Raw genomic sequence first — 16,087 nt, forward strand, 5'->3', positions numbered from 1 at the left:
TTGTATTTTTTCTCTAGGAGATAGCATGCTTTTTTTCTTTTAATATGAATTATTAGGGTATAAAAATAATTTGTATTTGAGCTTCAAGCTGAGTTTGAAAAATAAGAATCCGTTCCCCGCAGTTAAGGACTTTTCCCCAGGTAATAGCTCTTCCCAGTCAAAAATAAAGCAATTTGTAATATACTTAAACTCAGAAACTGAGTCAGTTCTAATCAGTACTTTTACAAGGAATTTATGAAGCTACTAATCTAGAATAGTAAATACCTTTAAAATGACTTAGTGCTTTGTTTTACTGATTTATTGATCCAGAGTCATGATACACCTTTAAAAAAAAAATACATATATATATATTTATTTTAGAGAGGTGGGGTTGGGGGGGGCACAGAGGAAGAGGGAGAGAGTCCCAAGCAGACTCTACACTGAGCTCAGAGCCCGACATGGGGCTCAGTTTCATGACCCTGCAGTCGTGACCTGAGTTGAAACCAAGAGTTGCATGCTTAACTGACTGACCCACCCAGGTGCCCCTGGTGGTTAGCTTTTAAATAAAAATAGGAGTATTCTGTATGTACTATTTTGTAGCTTGGTTTTTTTCATTTAGTATGCAGTAAACATCTGTGATGTCATTAAATTTTTCCCAAAACAGTGTTTTCAGGTTGTAGGGTGTATGATAGTCACCAGGGGAATTTACTAAAGATGTAGATGCCCAGGCTGTGCTGCCGGAGATACTTCTGATTCAATAAGTTTGGGGCCCAAACATCTGCATTTTAATAACACCCTAGATGATTCTGATAAATTTGTCCTGATTAAGAAATGTTTTTCCCCTAAGGTTGTATATATTATAGGTAATATATTTTATGGTTATATATGTTACATGCAGTATATTACATATATTTATATGTATATAATGGTTGCCTTCATTATATGGATGTATTTTAATTTAAAAAATGATTCCATTGCTGATGTACCTTTACGTAATTTTCCCTTCTGATTTTTTTTTTTTTTCATTTTATAAGCAGTTGGTGATGACTGTCCATTTACTTCTAAATTGTTGTGTTTTTTTTAAGGTGTTATTTATTTGACAGAGACTGTGAGAGAGGGAACACAAGCAGGGGGAGTGGGAAAGGGAGAAGCAGGCCCCCTGCCAAGCAGAGAGCCTGATGTGGGGCTCTATCCCAGGACCCTGGGATCATGACCCGAGCCAAAGGCAGACATCTAATGACTGAGCCACACACGCACCCCTTACTTCTAAATTCTTAACAAGAGGAATTGCTGATTCAGGGGCACCTGGGTGGTTCAGTTGGTTAAGTGTCTGCCTTCTGCTCAGGTCATGATCCCAGGGTCCTGGGATCAAGCCCCACATCAGACTATGTGCTCAGAGTCTGCTTCTCCTGGTGCCCCTCCACCCCACTCATGCTCTCACTCTCAAATAAATGAGATCTTTAAAAAAAAAAAAAAGAGGAATTGCTGGTTCAGTGGGTATGCACATTTTTAGGACTTTGATACATACTGATAAATTGCGTAGGGATGTGTTTAACATTCTGTCTCAGAAAATTCCTCTTTTTGTTTCATCTAGCTTATAGTAGCTGTATTTTATAGAGGGGATTCTGATTTTTCTGGAGAGAACATAAATCTTTGTTCTCAGTAGTTAATTGCTTATTACCCAGTGGTAAGTTATTTGTATTTGTTCACCTAGATCATCAGTAATGTGCCAGCAGACAGCTTGATTCGTACAGAACGCCCGCCAAATAAGGAGATACTTCGATACTTTATACGGCATAACGCGTTACGGGCCGGTACTGGTGAAAATGCACCATGGGTGGTAGAAGACGAATTGGTGAAGAAATACTCCCTCCCTAGCAAGTTCAGTGACTTTTTACTTGATCCATACAAGGTAAGGTCACTCTAATTTTTGAACAGCAAGATAGAATACTTTTAGATGAGTTTGTTTTCTCTGGTAGCTCCATTTAGATTAGATTGTGAGCTTTTAAAACAGAAAATGGATTCAGAAATTTTCACATCTGTCTGTTTTATGTAGGTGATGATGTGGGGTTGGTATTGAATATCTCCCCTAGTTCTATGTATGGTTTTTTAAATTGTGGTTGCATGATTAAAAAAAAATACATACTTTTTTGCTTCATTCTTCTTGGAATGAGGTATGTTATAAATAGAAAAAAAAACTGAATTTAAATATCAGATAAAATGATCAAAGACACCAGCAGCCTTGAAAAAGACTTGAAATGAGTATTACTTTGTGTGACAGATTAGTAGAAAATCTAGCATTTCCCTCTTGAGAATGTGTTGGACTTTTTTCCGTCAGTCAGCTCATTTGATCTTCAAAACATTTCTTACGAGGTCGTGGGGGTGGAGCGAGTGTGTGTGTATGTGTGAGTATAATCTTATTTTCCAGATGCACAAGCTGAGGCTAGTCTAATTAGAACCAACAGAAAGTAAAATGACAAAAGCCAAGACATTGGCCTCAGATTTCTGATTGTCTTTTTCATCTCAGGGTTTCTCCAATAAGATCTTTTTTATTTCAGTAAGATTTTTTTTTTTAAGATTTTATTTATTTATTTGACAGACAGAGATCACAAGTAGGCAGAGAGGCAGGCAGAGAGAGAGGAGGAAGCAGGCTCCCTGCCGAGCAGAGAGCCCGATGCAGGGCTCAATCCCAGGATCCCAAGATCGTGACCTGAGCTGAAGGCAGAGGCTTTAACCCACAGAGCCACCCAGGGGCCCCAAGATTTTTTTTTTAATGTAGGTTTTGAGAGTATTTTTGCTCTTTGTGGCAAGTTTACTGGTTTGCATACTGATAGTTCACCTTGATCTTAGGGTGGGAATGGGGGCCAGAGTCGCTGGTTCCTTAAGACCAAGTCAGAGTTCCATGATTGTTTTTTCCCTTTCCTTTTCATTTTGAAAAAAAACTAAGCACATCTGGTGTCATACAACTAAGTTGCCTCAATTATTTTAGGTTCATTTTGCTGAAAAAAGTATATGAGGGGCGCTTGGGTGGCTCAGTGAGTTAAGCCTCCGCCTTCAGCTCAGGTCATGATCCCAGGGTCCTGGGATCGAGCCCCGCATCAGGCTCTCTACTCGGCAGGGAGCCTGCTTCCCCCTCTCTCTCTGTCTGCCTCTCTGCCTACCTGTGCGCTCTCTCTGTGTCAAATAAATTAAATCTTTAAAAAAAAAAAAAGTATAATGAGAAATAATTTTTTATTTCTCCAACCATAGTTTAGCACTTAGCATGTTTTCTTATTCCAGACCAGCATGACCAAGCATTTTCTTTCTGTGCTCTTTAAATTTTTATTTGCATAAAAAGAAAAATTTAGAAATTAATAGGCTTTTTCTGGATTAGGACTAAAGTTTCTATGGAACTTTGGTAAACCTAAATTTTGTTTATTCACTGAGGGAAAATTTTAATTCTTTGCCATTTTATTGCTCTAGAGTTTTGGAGCTGTGATAACGGCTTTCAGTGGTTACAACATAAGATGATGATTATTATCTTATCATAAGATGATGATGATTAGTGTACGAAAATCCCATGCAGAATCATCTCTGAATGAGTTTCAGACTGTTGGATCATTTGAGTCCTTACATATTTTCCTCTTTTTAAATCTTACAGCTTTTATGTATTTTAGTTTAGGGATTCAAGTATATGAATAACATGGAAAAAAAAAAGAATAAAAAAAGAAAGGCCAAGTATTATTTATGGGTAAAAGGTCTTTGGGGCTTACTGGAACAAAAAAGCTGATCCACACTTTTTGTAGGAGCCAGAGACTAGAATTTTAGGAACTTGTATCTTGAAAAGGAGTTTCTGAAGAAATCAGTTACTCTCAAATTTTCTACTGAGGACTTTAGATACTTAATAGAATTTGGCTGTAATTAAGGTTGAGACTAGGAAGTATTAGCTTGTTTGGACTAAAGTGTTGTAAGAAGACAGTGATTCCGTTTAGAGAACTTGAGAACTTGTAAAATACCAGTCTAAGTAATAAATCTTACTCCCCAGTACTATTTGACATTTCCCTGATTTTGTCACCTGAGTTTTGCACATAAGTTGTGTTTTTCCTGTTTGTAGTTTCCTTCCTTCCTCCCTCCCTTCCTTCCTTCCTTCTTTCCTTCCTAAGATTTCATTTATTTGTCAGAGACAGAGAGAGAGAAAGCACAAAAGGGAAGCGGCAGGCAGGGGGAGAAGCAGGCTCCCTGGGGAGCCGCATGTGGGACTCAGTCCTAGGACTCCAGGATCATGACCTGAGCCAGAGGAAGACGCTTAACTGACTGAGCCACCCACGTGCCCTATTTGTAGTTTTCTTAAAGAACTTGGAGTATCTCTGCCAGGACGATATAGTAAAGAAACAGATAAGTAGACCATGAAACAGTGTTTCGGATTTTTTCCTCATCTAAAGGAAATTTTAAGTCATGCATTGAGGATTCAAGTTGATCACATAAAATCTGCCTTTCCCAAAGGCAATAAGTTTAAAATTTTTTTTTCTCTCTTCGTCTTCTCTTTGGTTTTCATAGAATCTCCTTTGGTTTTCAGCCAGGTGCAGCTCCTGTGAAGAGAGAGGAGACGTGGAGTTTAGGAAGCAAGTTCTGAGCAGTAGTTTAGGGAAAGGACCGATGGGGATCCTAGGTTGGGAGAGAAGAAAGTTAGAGATTTGGAAGTTGGAGTGTTACCTGAGTAGGGCCTGATGTGATGACGAGTGTGTGTTTGTGGTCTTGTAAATTTTAGAACATAAATTACTTGAAAATGAGAACGAGCTTACTCATTTTGTGTTCTGTAATATTTAGCATAGGTGTAATAGGTAAGTGGCTGGTGAATTCATCTCTTTAAGTATCATTTGTTGAGAAAAAATGCAAAAACAGTTGAGTTTAGGGATAATGACTTGGGGGAATGACCTACAAGGAATTTGTATGGTAACGGTCATGTAAGGTGAAATGTGCCATTTTGGCTCATTGCTCTTCCGTGGAATATATTGCAACTCCATTGTTTTGTTACTCATGCCACAGTGTTTGAACTCTTAATTTCAGGCTGCCAAATGCTCAGTAGGGAGGCTTTTGGATAGAGATGTAACAACTAAATACTACTTTTTTTTAAAGAGCTTTGGAATCCTGTCATAATTTGGACTGCTTTAATAGGGTTTTTAAATGCACTTTAAGAACATCTTATTTTGAAATAATTTCATACTGAAAGTAGACAAATTACTGTGAAGAATTTCTTCTGTATACCTTCAAGTGAATTTCCCAGATGTTAACATTTACCACATTTGTTTTATTATTTTCTCTCTTTTCAAACACACAAATTATTTTTTTCTGAGCCACTGAGAAGGCCCTTTCATTTGAATATATGGGATATTTTCTTTTTCTTGGTTATTTTTTTATTTTTTTATTTTACTTATTTGAGAGAGTGAGAGCATCAGCAGGAGGAGGGACAGAAGGAAAGGGAGAATCTCAAGCAGACTTCAAGCTGAGCCCAGAGCCCATTGCGGGACTCAGTCTCATGACCCTGAGATCATGATCTGAGCCAAAACCAAGAGTCAGATGCTTAACTGACTGAGCCACGTAGGGAACCCAAGCACAAGGCTATTTTCTAATGTAACTATAGTACAGTTTGCAAAATCAGGAAGTTAACATTGAAACAATACTATTATCTGTTAGTCCTTACACAAATTTTGAAAACTGTCCCAGCCCTGCCCTTTTAGCCAAAAAAAATATTGGTTTGGTTTCAGTAGGATCCAATACAGTATCATGTATGATGTTTCCTTGTTTTGTTTTGTTAAGAGACTGATCTCTGATCTGGAGCCATCTCTCAGCCTTTCTTTGTCTTTCCAGAACCTTGACATTTTTTTAAGAATACAAGCCAGTGACTTTTGTGTGATGCTTCTCAATTTGTGTCTATTTCCATATGATTATATTCAGGCTATGGATTTTGGGAGGAAATGCCACAGAACTGATGTGTTTTTCTTAGTGAATCATATCAGAAGGCACATGATGTAATTTTGCCTCATTACTAGTGATGTTAATTATATATTTTTAAAGATGTTTATCTCTTCTAGTTGTTTCAAGTAAGTGTTCATGGTTTAGATTTTTTCTTTAAATTGCCTTTTGATTTTTATTTATGAGTTAGAGACTAGAGCAGAAGCACTTTAAAAAATAAATTATGTTAACTTTAAAAGCACTTAAAACCTGATTTACGGCAACAGATTTTGCATATTGGCTGATAAAGATATCTGGAGATTGAAGCAAGTCCACTGTGCCAGTGTTGCCTTGAAACTCCTACCATGGCTCCTTGGGTGACTGAGAAGAGTGCAGTAAAAATCAAAATAATAGATTGCCTAAGTTTTCCAATTCATGGTTTTTTCTGCTTATTGTTAAGTTAAATTTAGCATCTGAATGAGCTGCTGTAAATAAAGTTTCTTCATTTTTATCTTAATAGATTTCCTTTCCTTATTTGTGGTGGTGGTTTGTTTTCAGGTGTGACAGGCAGCCAGGTATAGAATTGTATACTGTTTTTCTCAACGGCTTTCATGTTGCTGAGTCATTCATAAATATTTTGTTCCTGTTTAGCATTTAGGAAGGGCCTTTGCCTAAAACCTACATACAGTACTGCTATTTCGATGTCCATTCTTTTCTCCCTCCCTGTGCACTACGCTGGTAGATTACCTGTGCTAGGGGATAGGGGAGACCCTTAGCACATAAGCGGTTTTATACTTTTTCAGATCCCCCTGAGTCCAGCCATGCCGGCTCCCATTTGGCTGTGACCGCCCAGCATGCCCTATGCTGAGATGATCCAGTTACTGAAGGACTGCTCAAGCGGGGAGCCGGCCTGTTGGGAGGGGGTTGGGTGAGTTAATTTCTTTCATTTTTAAGAAAAAAAATTATGCGGTGTGGTTTGGCAAGAAAAACACACCTTATACATAAAAATAGGTTGCTGGACCCTCTCGTAGCTGAGACATCCCAGCTTTTTCTTACATCATTTCTGCATAATACGGTGCTTCTAAGTAGAAGAAATTGAAAGAACCTTACGATAATTTGAGTGACTTTTAAACAGGAAAAAAAAGCAAATTATGAAGTGGCCCTTATAATAGACCCTCTTAAAAGATAAGTGGTAAAATTGAAACCTACTCACACTAGTCTCCTTTTTAGTGATAAATTTCATTTTAGAATAACTTTAAATGTAGTCTGTTATCCTGAGCATTAGAAGTATCCGCTTTTTACTCTGAAGATGCTCTAAGGCCAGTGGAGGCACATATTAGTCGTTGATTTCTGCCTGGGTTGCTCTGGGCCGCCTGTGATTTGTAGGGTGAGTCCTGCAGCACTGGTCTCTTTGGGGTATTGCTACCATTACTGCCCTTCAGGGAGAGCCCTACGTAAGTCATCTTCGCTTACTCAGTTTAACATTTTGAAATCTAGGTGTGGTGAAACAGAACTAGGAAATTCTGCTTCTGGGGAAAGTACCCCCCAAGTTGAGGATGGATACTGTTTCTATTCCGTAAACTATGAAACCTCTTCGTCAGCCAAGACGGAGGACGGTAATTGGGGAACAGAAATAGCCAGCTGGAGGAAAATAACCTGTAATTGCCTTAGTCCTTAAAAGGCAGATTGGCCTTTGAAGTTTGGAGACTTGGCCAGGACGAGGATGTTAGGGGCAGCCCGCTCATTCTTCACAGACCAGATCTCTCCTGTTGCTGCTGCCTGGGTTCTGGGAGTGTGTCTGGTGGTTATATCCGTACTGTTTCCATCTTACTTGACATCGCGGTACAGCTTACTAAATTTTGCCGTGCCTGTCTGGTCACGCCTGACAACAGTGTCGGTGTTCCTCCGCGTCCTCTCTCTGGGATCGCTGTTGCTGTGCTGCTCCCCTCGTCTTTCTCAAGGGTCTCACGATTTTGTCTTCCGTAGTCTGCAGCTGCCTCCTTGCCTGCAGTGTCTCTCATGCTGACCTGCTGCTTCCATGTTGTTTCTCTGAAGTTCATCCTTCCCACTTAGAATCCTCGAGTTAGGTTCAAGGCTCCAAGTGCCTTCTGTGCTTAGTCGCTTTTGGTAACAGAAATCACATCTTCTGGAGATTATCTAGTTTCCATCCTACTCCTTTGAATTTTTGTGAAATTGGCTGTACCTTTTCATTGCTTCAGTATTTAATTTAGTTTGCAGTTCAGCTTTTTTTCTTTGTAATTACATTCTTGAAAGTTCCAAAATCAGCAGTTGGGGTTTTTTTTTAAACACACACTTCAACAGAAACAATAGTATTATGACAAGTTGACTGGTTCTAGCCTGTTAACTAATTCTCCGTAAGGGGACAGAAGATGTGTGTCCAGGGGAAAGGGAAGTGAATGGAGAAAGGGACATATCATGTCATTACTGGGTGGCATTTAGGATGCACTTGAGGTACCCGCTTCTGAATTTAAAGGGAGACCACACACTGTCTTTGTATCTTCTGTTGCAGTCATGGGTAAGCTGAACATGTGCACGCCAAAGGTAGCTCGGTGTAATAGAGCAGGAGAGACCAGGGAAGCGTAGGTTTATGCAAGACAGATTATAATAATGGACTGGAGTTTCACGCGGGTAGAAAGGACAAGGAAGTGAGTGTAGGGAAAGTGTGGTTGAATTAATGGGTTTAAGGTCCTGGCGGGATTGAAGGATTATAGTTGGGCTACTAGAGGGAGTGAATTTGAAAGCTGTGAGGGATGATGAAAGAGAAGAGTATGAGATTGAGACTGTAGAGGGCTTAGAGTTAATAACGTATTCATGAGGATGAGTTCTTGATGCGTGGGTAGAGAAAGGGAAGTTTGAGGAACCAGGGGCAGGAGGGCTCCCTGTTTGTCAGCAGTGATTTTTTTTTTGTTGTGGTGGTATTTTTAATAAAATATGCTTCTTCATTTGGACAAAAAAAACTTCATATACTTTCTACTTAAAAGGATATAATGTTCCCAGTTGGAACAGAGGTTTAAAGGCTTACAAATCAGAGTAAATCTTGATTAACTTCTTAGATGTTGCCATTATTTAAATCAGGTATCCTCAGTCTGGGATCCACGGACACACTCTGAAATTGTATGCATAATTTTTGTGTGTTTCTTCTGGGGAAAGGGTGCACAGATTTCATAAAAGTGTATAAGAATCGCTAGCACTGTATATTAATAGAAAACCAGTTACATAGCAGAAAGGTCTAATTTTACAGTATACATTTTTAAGTCTAGATATTAAGAGAATTTTGTATTGATGTGGCCAAAACATTAGCTAACATTCATGTGTTTGTTTCTTCAGGGGCATAGTGTCTGTGGGCAGAAATGAATCTGTAGCTTTACCTGGATAGCTGGGGAAAAGGGCCTACATGATGCTTTAATATTGCTTCTTCAAATTAGTTTTTTTTTTTTTAATTAATTTTGCTCTTGTTCTTAAATTCTAGTACATGACTCTCAACCCTTCTACTAAGAGGAAGAATACTGGATCCCCAGATAGGAAGCCCTCAAAAAAATCCAAGACAGACAACTCTTCTCTGAGTTCACCCCTAAATCCCAAGTTATGGTGTCACGTACACTTGAAGAAGTCCCTGAATGGCTCGCCGCTCAAAGTGAAGAACTCCAAAAATTCCAGATCTCCAGAAGAACATTTGGAAGAAGTGATGAAGATGATGTCGCCCGCCAAGCTCCATAGTAACTTTCACATCCCCAAGAAGGGCCCTCCTGCCAGGAAGTCGGGCAAGCACAGCGATAAACCTTTGAAAGCAAAGGGCAGAAGCAAAGGCATCCTTAATGGACAGAAATCTACAGGTAATTCCAAGTCTCCCAAAAAGGGCTTGAAGACTCCTAAAACCAAAATGAAGCAGATGACTCTGTTGGATATGGCCAAAGGCACTCAGAAGATGACACGCGCCCCACGGAACTCTGGGGGTACAGCCAGGTCCTCTAGTAAGCCCCACAAACATCTGCCTCCTGCTGCCCTACACCTTATTGCTTACTACAAAGAAAACAAAGACAGGGAGGACAAGAAGAGTGCCCTGTCCTGTGTTATCTCCAAAACAGCTCGCCTTCTCTCCAGCGAAGATAGAGCCCGTCTCCCAGAAGAGCTGCGAAATCTTGTTCAAAAACGCTTTGAACTTCTCGAGCATAAAAAGCGGTGGGCCTCGATGTCTGAGGAGCAACGGAAAGAATATTTGAAAAAGAAACGAGAGGAGCTGAAAGAAAAGTTGAAGGAGAAAGCCAAGGAGCGGAGAGAGAAGGAAATGCTTGAGAAGCTAGAAAAACAGAAGAGGTACGAGGACCAGGAGTTATCTGGCAAAAGCCTTCCAGCATTTAGACTGGTGGATACCCCTGAAGGGCTGCCCAACACGCTCTTTGGGGATGTGGCCATGGTGGTGGAGTTCTTGAGCTGTTACTCTGGGCTGCTCTTACCGGATGCTCAGTACCCCATTACTGCTGTGTCCCTCATGGAGGCCTTGAGTGCAGAAAAAGGCGGCTTTTTATACCTCAATAGGGTGTTGGTCATCCTCTTACAGACCTTATTACAGGACGAAATAGCGGAAGACTATGGTGAACTGGGAATGAAGCTGTCGGAGATCCCGCTGACTCTCCATTCTGTTTCAGAGCTGGTGCGGCTCTGCCTGCGCAGATCTGACGTTCAGGAAGAAAGCGAGGGCTCCGACGCAGATGACAATAAGGATTCGGCGCCATTTGAGGACAATGAGGTACAAGATGAGTTCCTAGAGAAGCTGGAGACCTCGGAGTTTTTTGAATTAACGTCAGAGGAGAAGCTGCAGATCTTGACTGCGCTCTGCCACCGCATCCTCATGACGTACTCGGTGCAGGACCACATGGAAACCAGACAGCAGATGTCGGCGGAGCTGTGGAAAGAACGGCTTGCTGTCCTGAAGGAAGAGAATGATAAGAAGAGAGCAGAGAAACAGAAAAGGAAAGAAATGGAAGCCAGAAACAAGGAAAACGGGAAAGAAGAGAACGGGCTAGGCAAACCGGATAGGAAAAAAGAGGTGGTGAAGTTTGAGCCCCATGTGGACCTGGGAGCCGAAGACATGATCAGTGCTGTGAAGAGCCGGCGGCTGCTCGCCATCCAGGCCAAGAAGGAGCGTGAGATCCAGGAGAGAGAGATGAAAGGTAAGGGCTTGTGTTGAGAGCAGAAGGGAGACCCTTTAGAAGACAGTAGAAGGAAGGAAGTTGCCAGGGTAACGGTAGAGGCTCTGCTTGTCGTAACTCTTCAGTTATCTTGGTGTGCGGCAGCCCAGACCCCACTGGGTGTGTGATGCTTGGTGGAAGTGTGCAGCCTGGCCTTCTGCAGCTAATGATGCTTTGACTTGGATTGATGTGACGGTGGCATCTTCTCTGGATTTGGTAAAGGACCAAAGTCACAAGTAGACATCGTGGAAAGACTACAGGGCTTGGGAATTGCTGGCCTGGTTTCAAACCCTGCCTCTGACTTCGTTGTAGTTTTTTGGGCAAGTTACTTTCTGTGCCTCAGTGTCCTCCTGTGCCCATTAAGATTGTTTTAACAATTGAGTGACAAGGTGTTTGAAGCCCTCAGTGCAGTCGCCAACTCAGATACGGATCTTTCCCTTATTACGATGTACGAGTGTAAATATTTGGGGCTTTGATAGCACCATCAGATCTGAATTTTTTTTTTTTTTAAAGATTTATTTATTTGAGAAAGAGAGTGTAGACGGTGGGGCAGAGGGAAAGGGAGAGAGAAACGCAGACTCTCTGCTGAGCGCAGAGCCCGTTGTGGGGCTTGGTCTCATGACCCTGAGATCACGACCTGAGCCGAAACCAAGAGTTGGATGCTCGACCGACTGTGCCACCCAGGGGCCCCAAAGCTGAACATTTTTAAAACAGCTTTATTAAATAGTTCACATACCATACAACTCGTCTATTTATAACATATAACTCATTTTTTTTAATATATTCATAGGTATGTGCAACTTTAGAACAATTTTAGAACATACTCATCTTCTCAAAAACAATACCTCTAAATTCTTTTTTTTTTTTTAAGATTTATTTATTTTTTTATTTATTTGACAGAGATCACAGTTAGGCAGAAAGGCAGGCAGAAAGAGAGGGGGGAAGCAGACTCCCTGATGAGCAGAGAGCCCGATGCGGGGCTCAGTCCCAGGACCCTGAGATCATGACCTGAGCCGAAGGCAGAGGCTTAACCTGAGCCACCCAGGCGCCCTTATTGGGGTTTTTGGTCTTTACACTATTTTAGTCGGTGCTGTAGTTTCCAGCCGTATCAGCGATTCCAGCTTATAAAGTGAAGATGGTAAAAACCATTTATTTGTCAAAGTTGGATCCTAGATACCTAGAAATAACTTTAGTAGCACTTTCTGAATATATAATAATTTCTTTTAAAACCGATTCTAGTTTATACTACCTAAGGCCACTGAAATGTCTTCACATGGATACAGGTACACTGTGCATCTGTATATACATATGTTTCAGTTTTAAAGACCATATATTGCATTCCAAGTAAAATAGCATGTAGATCAACTTTGTGTATATGTCACACTGCCGCTTATGTTACCTGAAATGTAATGACTTCTCCTTGAGTTTCTGAAGTGTTCCTGTGTGTGTTTTAGACACAGGACAAAGGAAAGGTCATGTGATACTCTTAAATTGATACATAGAAATAAGGGACAAAGAAAGTTAATATTTTGCCAAGGGTCAGTTCACTTCATTTGGTATCTAGTTCAGTGCTGTAACCTCTGGAACCGAGTTTGGTCTTTTGATAACTTGCCCAAGGTGGCTTTTTGTTTGTTTGTGGCCCTAAGAGAAAGAACTTTTCCTTGATTGTGATTTGGCCATTACTGTTTGTATTGTTTAGCTTTGTACTGACTTCTTCTGTAAGCACTGTTGCGAACATTTTGTTCCATTCAGGAGAGCAAATTTTGTTAAAGGAAGTGAGTATCATGTCGGTTTTGAATAAATGAGATGTGGGGCGCCTGGGTGGCTCAGTGGGTTAAGCCGCTGCCTTCGGCTCAGGTCATGATCTCAGGGTCCTGGGATCGAGTCCCGCGTCGGGCTCTCTGCTCAGCAGGGAGCCTGCTTCCCTCTCTCTCTCTCTATCTCTCTGCCTGCCTCTCTGTCTACTTGTGATCTCTCTCTGTCAAATCAATAAATAAAATCTTTAAAAAAAAATAAAAATTAAAAAAAAAATGAATAAATGAGATGTGTCTTAATTTTTTAAAGTAGCCTCTTTAGACTGATGTATTTTCCAGATTCTCACCATAATTAATGTAGATGTTCTCTCATCAGTAGAGTATCAGTATTGCACATTCTGGAGTTGTAAATAGTAGCGCTGTGTTTCAGAATTTTTTACAGTTATAGAAAAACTTAAAAGGCAAGATTACTGGGCTATTCTTGTTGTTGAGAGAAATTTCTGTCTGGATGAAATAAACCCATATAATGAATGATCAGAAATAAATTAATAAAAATTTTCTTCTTGCGATTTTATTTATTTTAGATTGCACAAGCATGGGCAGGGACAGGGGAGAGAGAGAATCTCAAGCAGAGAGAGTTGGTGCAGGGCTTGATTCCACGACCTGAACTGAAACCAAGAGTCGGGTGCTTAACCTGAGCCACCCAGGCACCCCCACACTTTTTTTCATCATTAACAGTAGTGACTTGCCGAAGAACTCCCCAGATAGTATTCAGTACGTAGTGATTGCTTTTATGCACAAGTGCTTGCCTGCCTTTGCTCTCCGGTCTTTTTTCTTGTCACCAAGGCTACTAAGCTTAATTATGGTCAAATTCCTCAGGACTGAAATAGGTTTTGTTTTGAAATAGCTGGTCTGGTTTTATTCATTCTGGTCATTTTGAGGATCAATTAATTCCATTTAAAAACTTCTAATAGAACTTACTACGACATAAAGTCTAGTTGATTCTTTTGATCTTTACCAGTGAAACTAGAACGCGAAGCTGAGGAAGAACGAATACGAAGGCACAAGGCAGCTGCTGAGAAGGCTTTCCAGGAGGGAATTGCCAAGGCAAAGCTAGTCATGCGTAGGACTCCTATTGGTACAGATCGAAACCATAACAGGTAACTTATTAGACTTAATTTTTGTCACCTTTTAGGGTTATTGTATTGTTCCTAGTTTTGAAACGCTGAAGTTCTAGAATAAATAAGCTATTCCGTTTATGGATTTTGGAAACCCTCGGTTATCACACATTTATTGAATGTTTTCTATGCCACAGGCTGGAGTTACACAGTTAAATAAGACACCAACCTGTTCTTTTTTTTTTTTTTTTTTTTAAGATTTTAATTATTTATTTAACAGAGATCACAAGTAGGCAGAGAGGCAGGCAAGGGGAGGGGGAAGCAGGCTCCCCACTGAGCAGGGAGCCCAGTGAGGGGCTCGATCCCAGGACCCTGAGATGACCTGAGCCGAAGGCAGAAGCTTAACCCACTGAGCCACCCAGGTGTCCCAGACACAAAGCTATTCTTTTAAAAAAAAAAAAAAAAGAAGGGGCGCCTGGGTGGCTCAGTGGGTTTAAGCCTCTGCCTTCAGCCCAGGTCATGATCTCAGGGTCCTGGGATCGAGTCCTGAATCGGGCTCTCTGCTCGGCGGAGAGCCTGCTTCTCCCTCTCTCTCTGCCTGCCTCTCTGCCTACTTGTGATCTCTCTCTCTCCCTCTGTGTCCAAAAAAACAAAAAAAGACACAACCCTCTTTTTGAAGATACCACAAATAGGAAACCTAAATTATTATGATGGGTGAAACGTAATCCAAACAGAGGTCATTAGAAATGGTAATACATTTTACATGTGTGTATTGGTTGGAACCTGAAGTAGAAAATACTAGAAGTTATAAAAATTATAGATACGAAGCGAACCTCATATTTCAAAAATGTTGGTATTCTGTGCCTTACCTTATCAGTTGGATGGGTCTGAACGCTCAGTGACACTCTGTAATCATGTCCCCCAACAGTAAAGTCATCCCATGCTCATGATCTGTCATTATTTTATTAACATACGGTTGTGATTTATAGGTACTGGCTCTTCTCAGATGAAGTTCCGGGATTGTTCATTGAAAAAGGCTGGGTGCATGACAGCATCGACTATCGATTCAGTCACCGCAAAGATCGTGCGGACCCTGCTGATGAAGATTACTGTCCCCGGAGTATGTGTATCTATCAGTTCTTATACCCTGCTCGAGTAGACTCATTAGTAAGGACTGTCTTTCCTTGGTCACTTTTTCTTTTTGCAAAGTTTATTTTCTCCTTAGGTAGATGTATTTGAGTGGGGTGGGAGGATATGAAATGCGTTGAAGAAGGAAGGAAACTAACATTTGGTTATGAGCTTTGTTCCAGGTGTAGTGTGGAAAGATAACGAGCTTGAATATTAGGTTATTTGGGTATTAGATTTTTTTTTAAAGATTTTATTTATTTGTTTGACACAGAGAGAGCAAGAGAGGGGATACAAGCAGGGGGAGTGGGAGAGAGAGAAGCAGGCTTCCCGCTGAGCAAGGAGCCCGATATGGGGCTCGATCCCAGGACCCTAGGATCATGACCTTGAGCCAAAGGCAGGCATTTAATGACTGAGCCACCCACGCACCCCTGGGTATTAGATTTTATACAAGTAGTCTCCAAACTCTCTTCCTTGGAAGTCTCTCTGTAGGTACCTTAATGGCTGGAATTGAGGTAAAGGGCTAAGAAGACAACTTCATAATTTATTTATTCAGTATATATGGAGCATCTCATGTGTGCCAACCAGTTTTTCATGTTTTGTGGTACCAGAAAGCAAACACGACAGATAGGTCCTAAATGTCATTTAATTAAAGTTCTAGTGAGGGGGGAACACAGCAAATAACTAAAAATAAGTGACTGAGAAAGAGTCATAAAGGGGCACTGATGTTCTTTTTCTTGGCCTGGGTTCTGATTACATGGGTGTGTTTGATTTGTAAAATAAATTAAGTATAATTTTATAAATGTGCATATGTATTTTTTTGAGGCGCATATATACATTGAACATAGATAATGTGTAACATTTGTAACACGCATATGTTATTTCAAGAAGTGAAAAGGGGGACTGCCTGGGTTGTTCAGTCCTTAAGCGTCTGCCTTCGGCTCAGGTCATGAACCTGGGGTCCTGGGAT

General features: G+C 40.7%; 1 protein-coding gene across 1 annotated transcript in view; it reads left to right on the top strand.

The window, feature by feature from the left end:
- The window catches only part of BAZ1B (bromodomain adjacent to zinc finger domain 1B), a 66,378-nt gene that overhangs the window by 24,050 nt on the left and 26,241 nt on the right, over positions 1-16,087 (top strand). Inside the window, exons 6-9 of the mRNA XM_032872445.1 lie at positions 1,694-1,891; positions 9,401-11,102; positions 13,896-14,034; positions 14,982-15,112. Of these exons, the coding sequence (XP_032728336.1) occupies positions 1,694-1,891; positions 9,401-11,102; positions 13,896-14,034; positions 14,982-15,112 (2,170 nt within the window). The remainder of the gene's footprint in view (positions 1-1,693; positions 1,892-9,400; positions 11,103-13,895; positions 14,035-14,981; positions 15,113-16,087) is intronic.

Source organism: Lontra canadensis, unplaced genomic scaffold (assembly GCF_010015895.1).
Source record: "Lontra canadensis isolate GAN:19392208 unplaced genomic scaffold, GSC_riverotter_1.0 scaffold45, whole genome shotgun sequence".
Taxonomy (NCBI): domain Eukaryota; kingdom Metazoa; phylum Chordata; class Mammalia; order Carnivora; family Mustelidae; genus Lontra; species Lontra canadensis.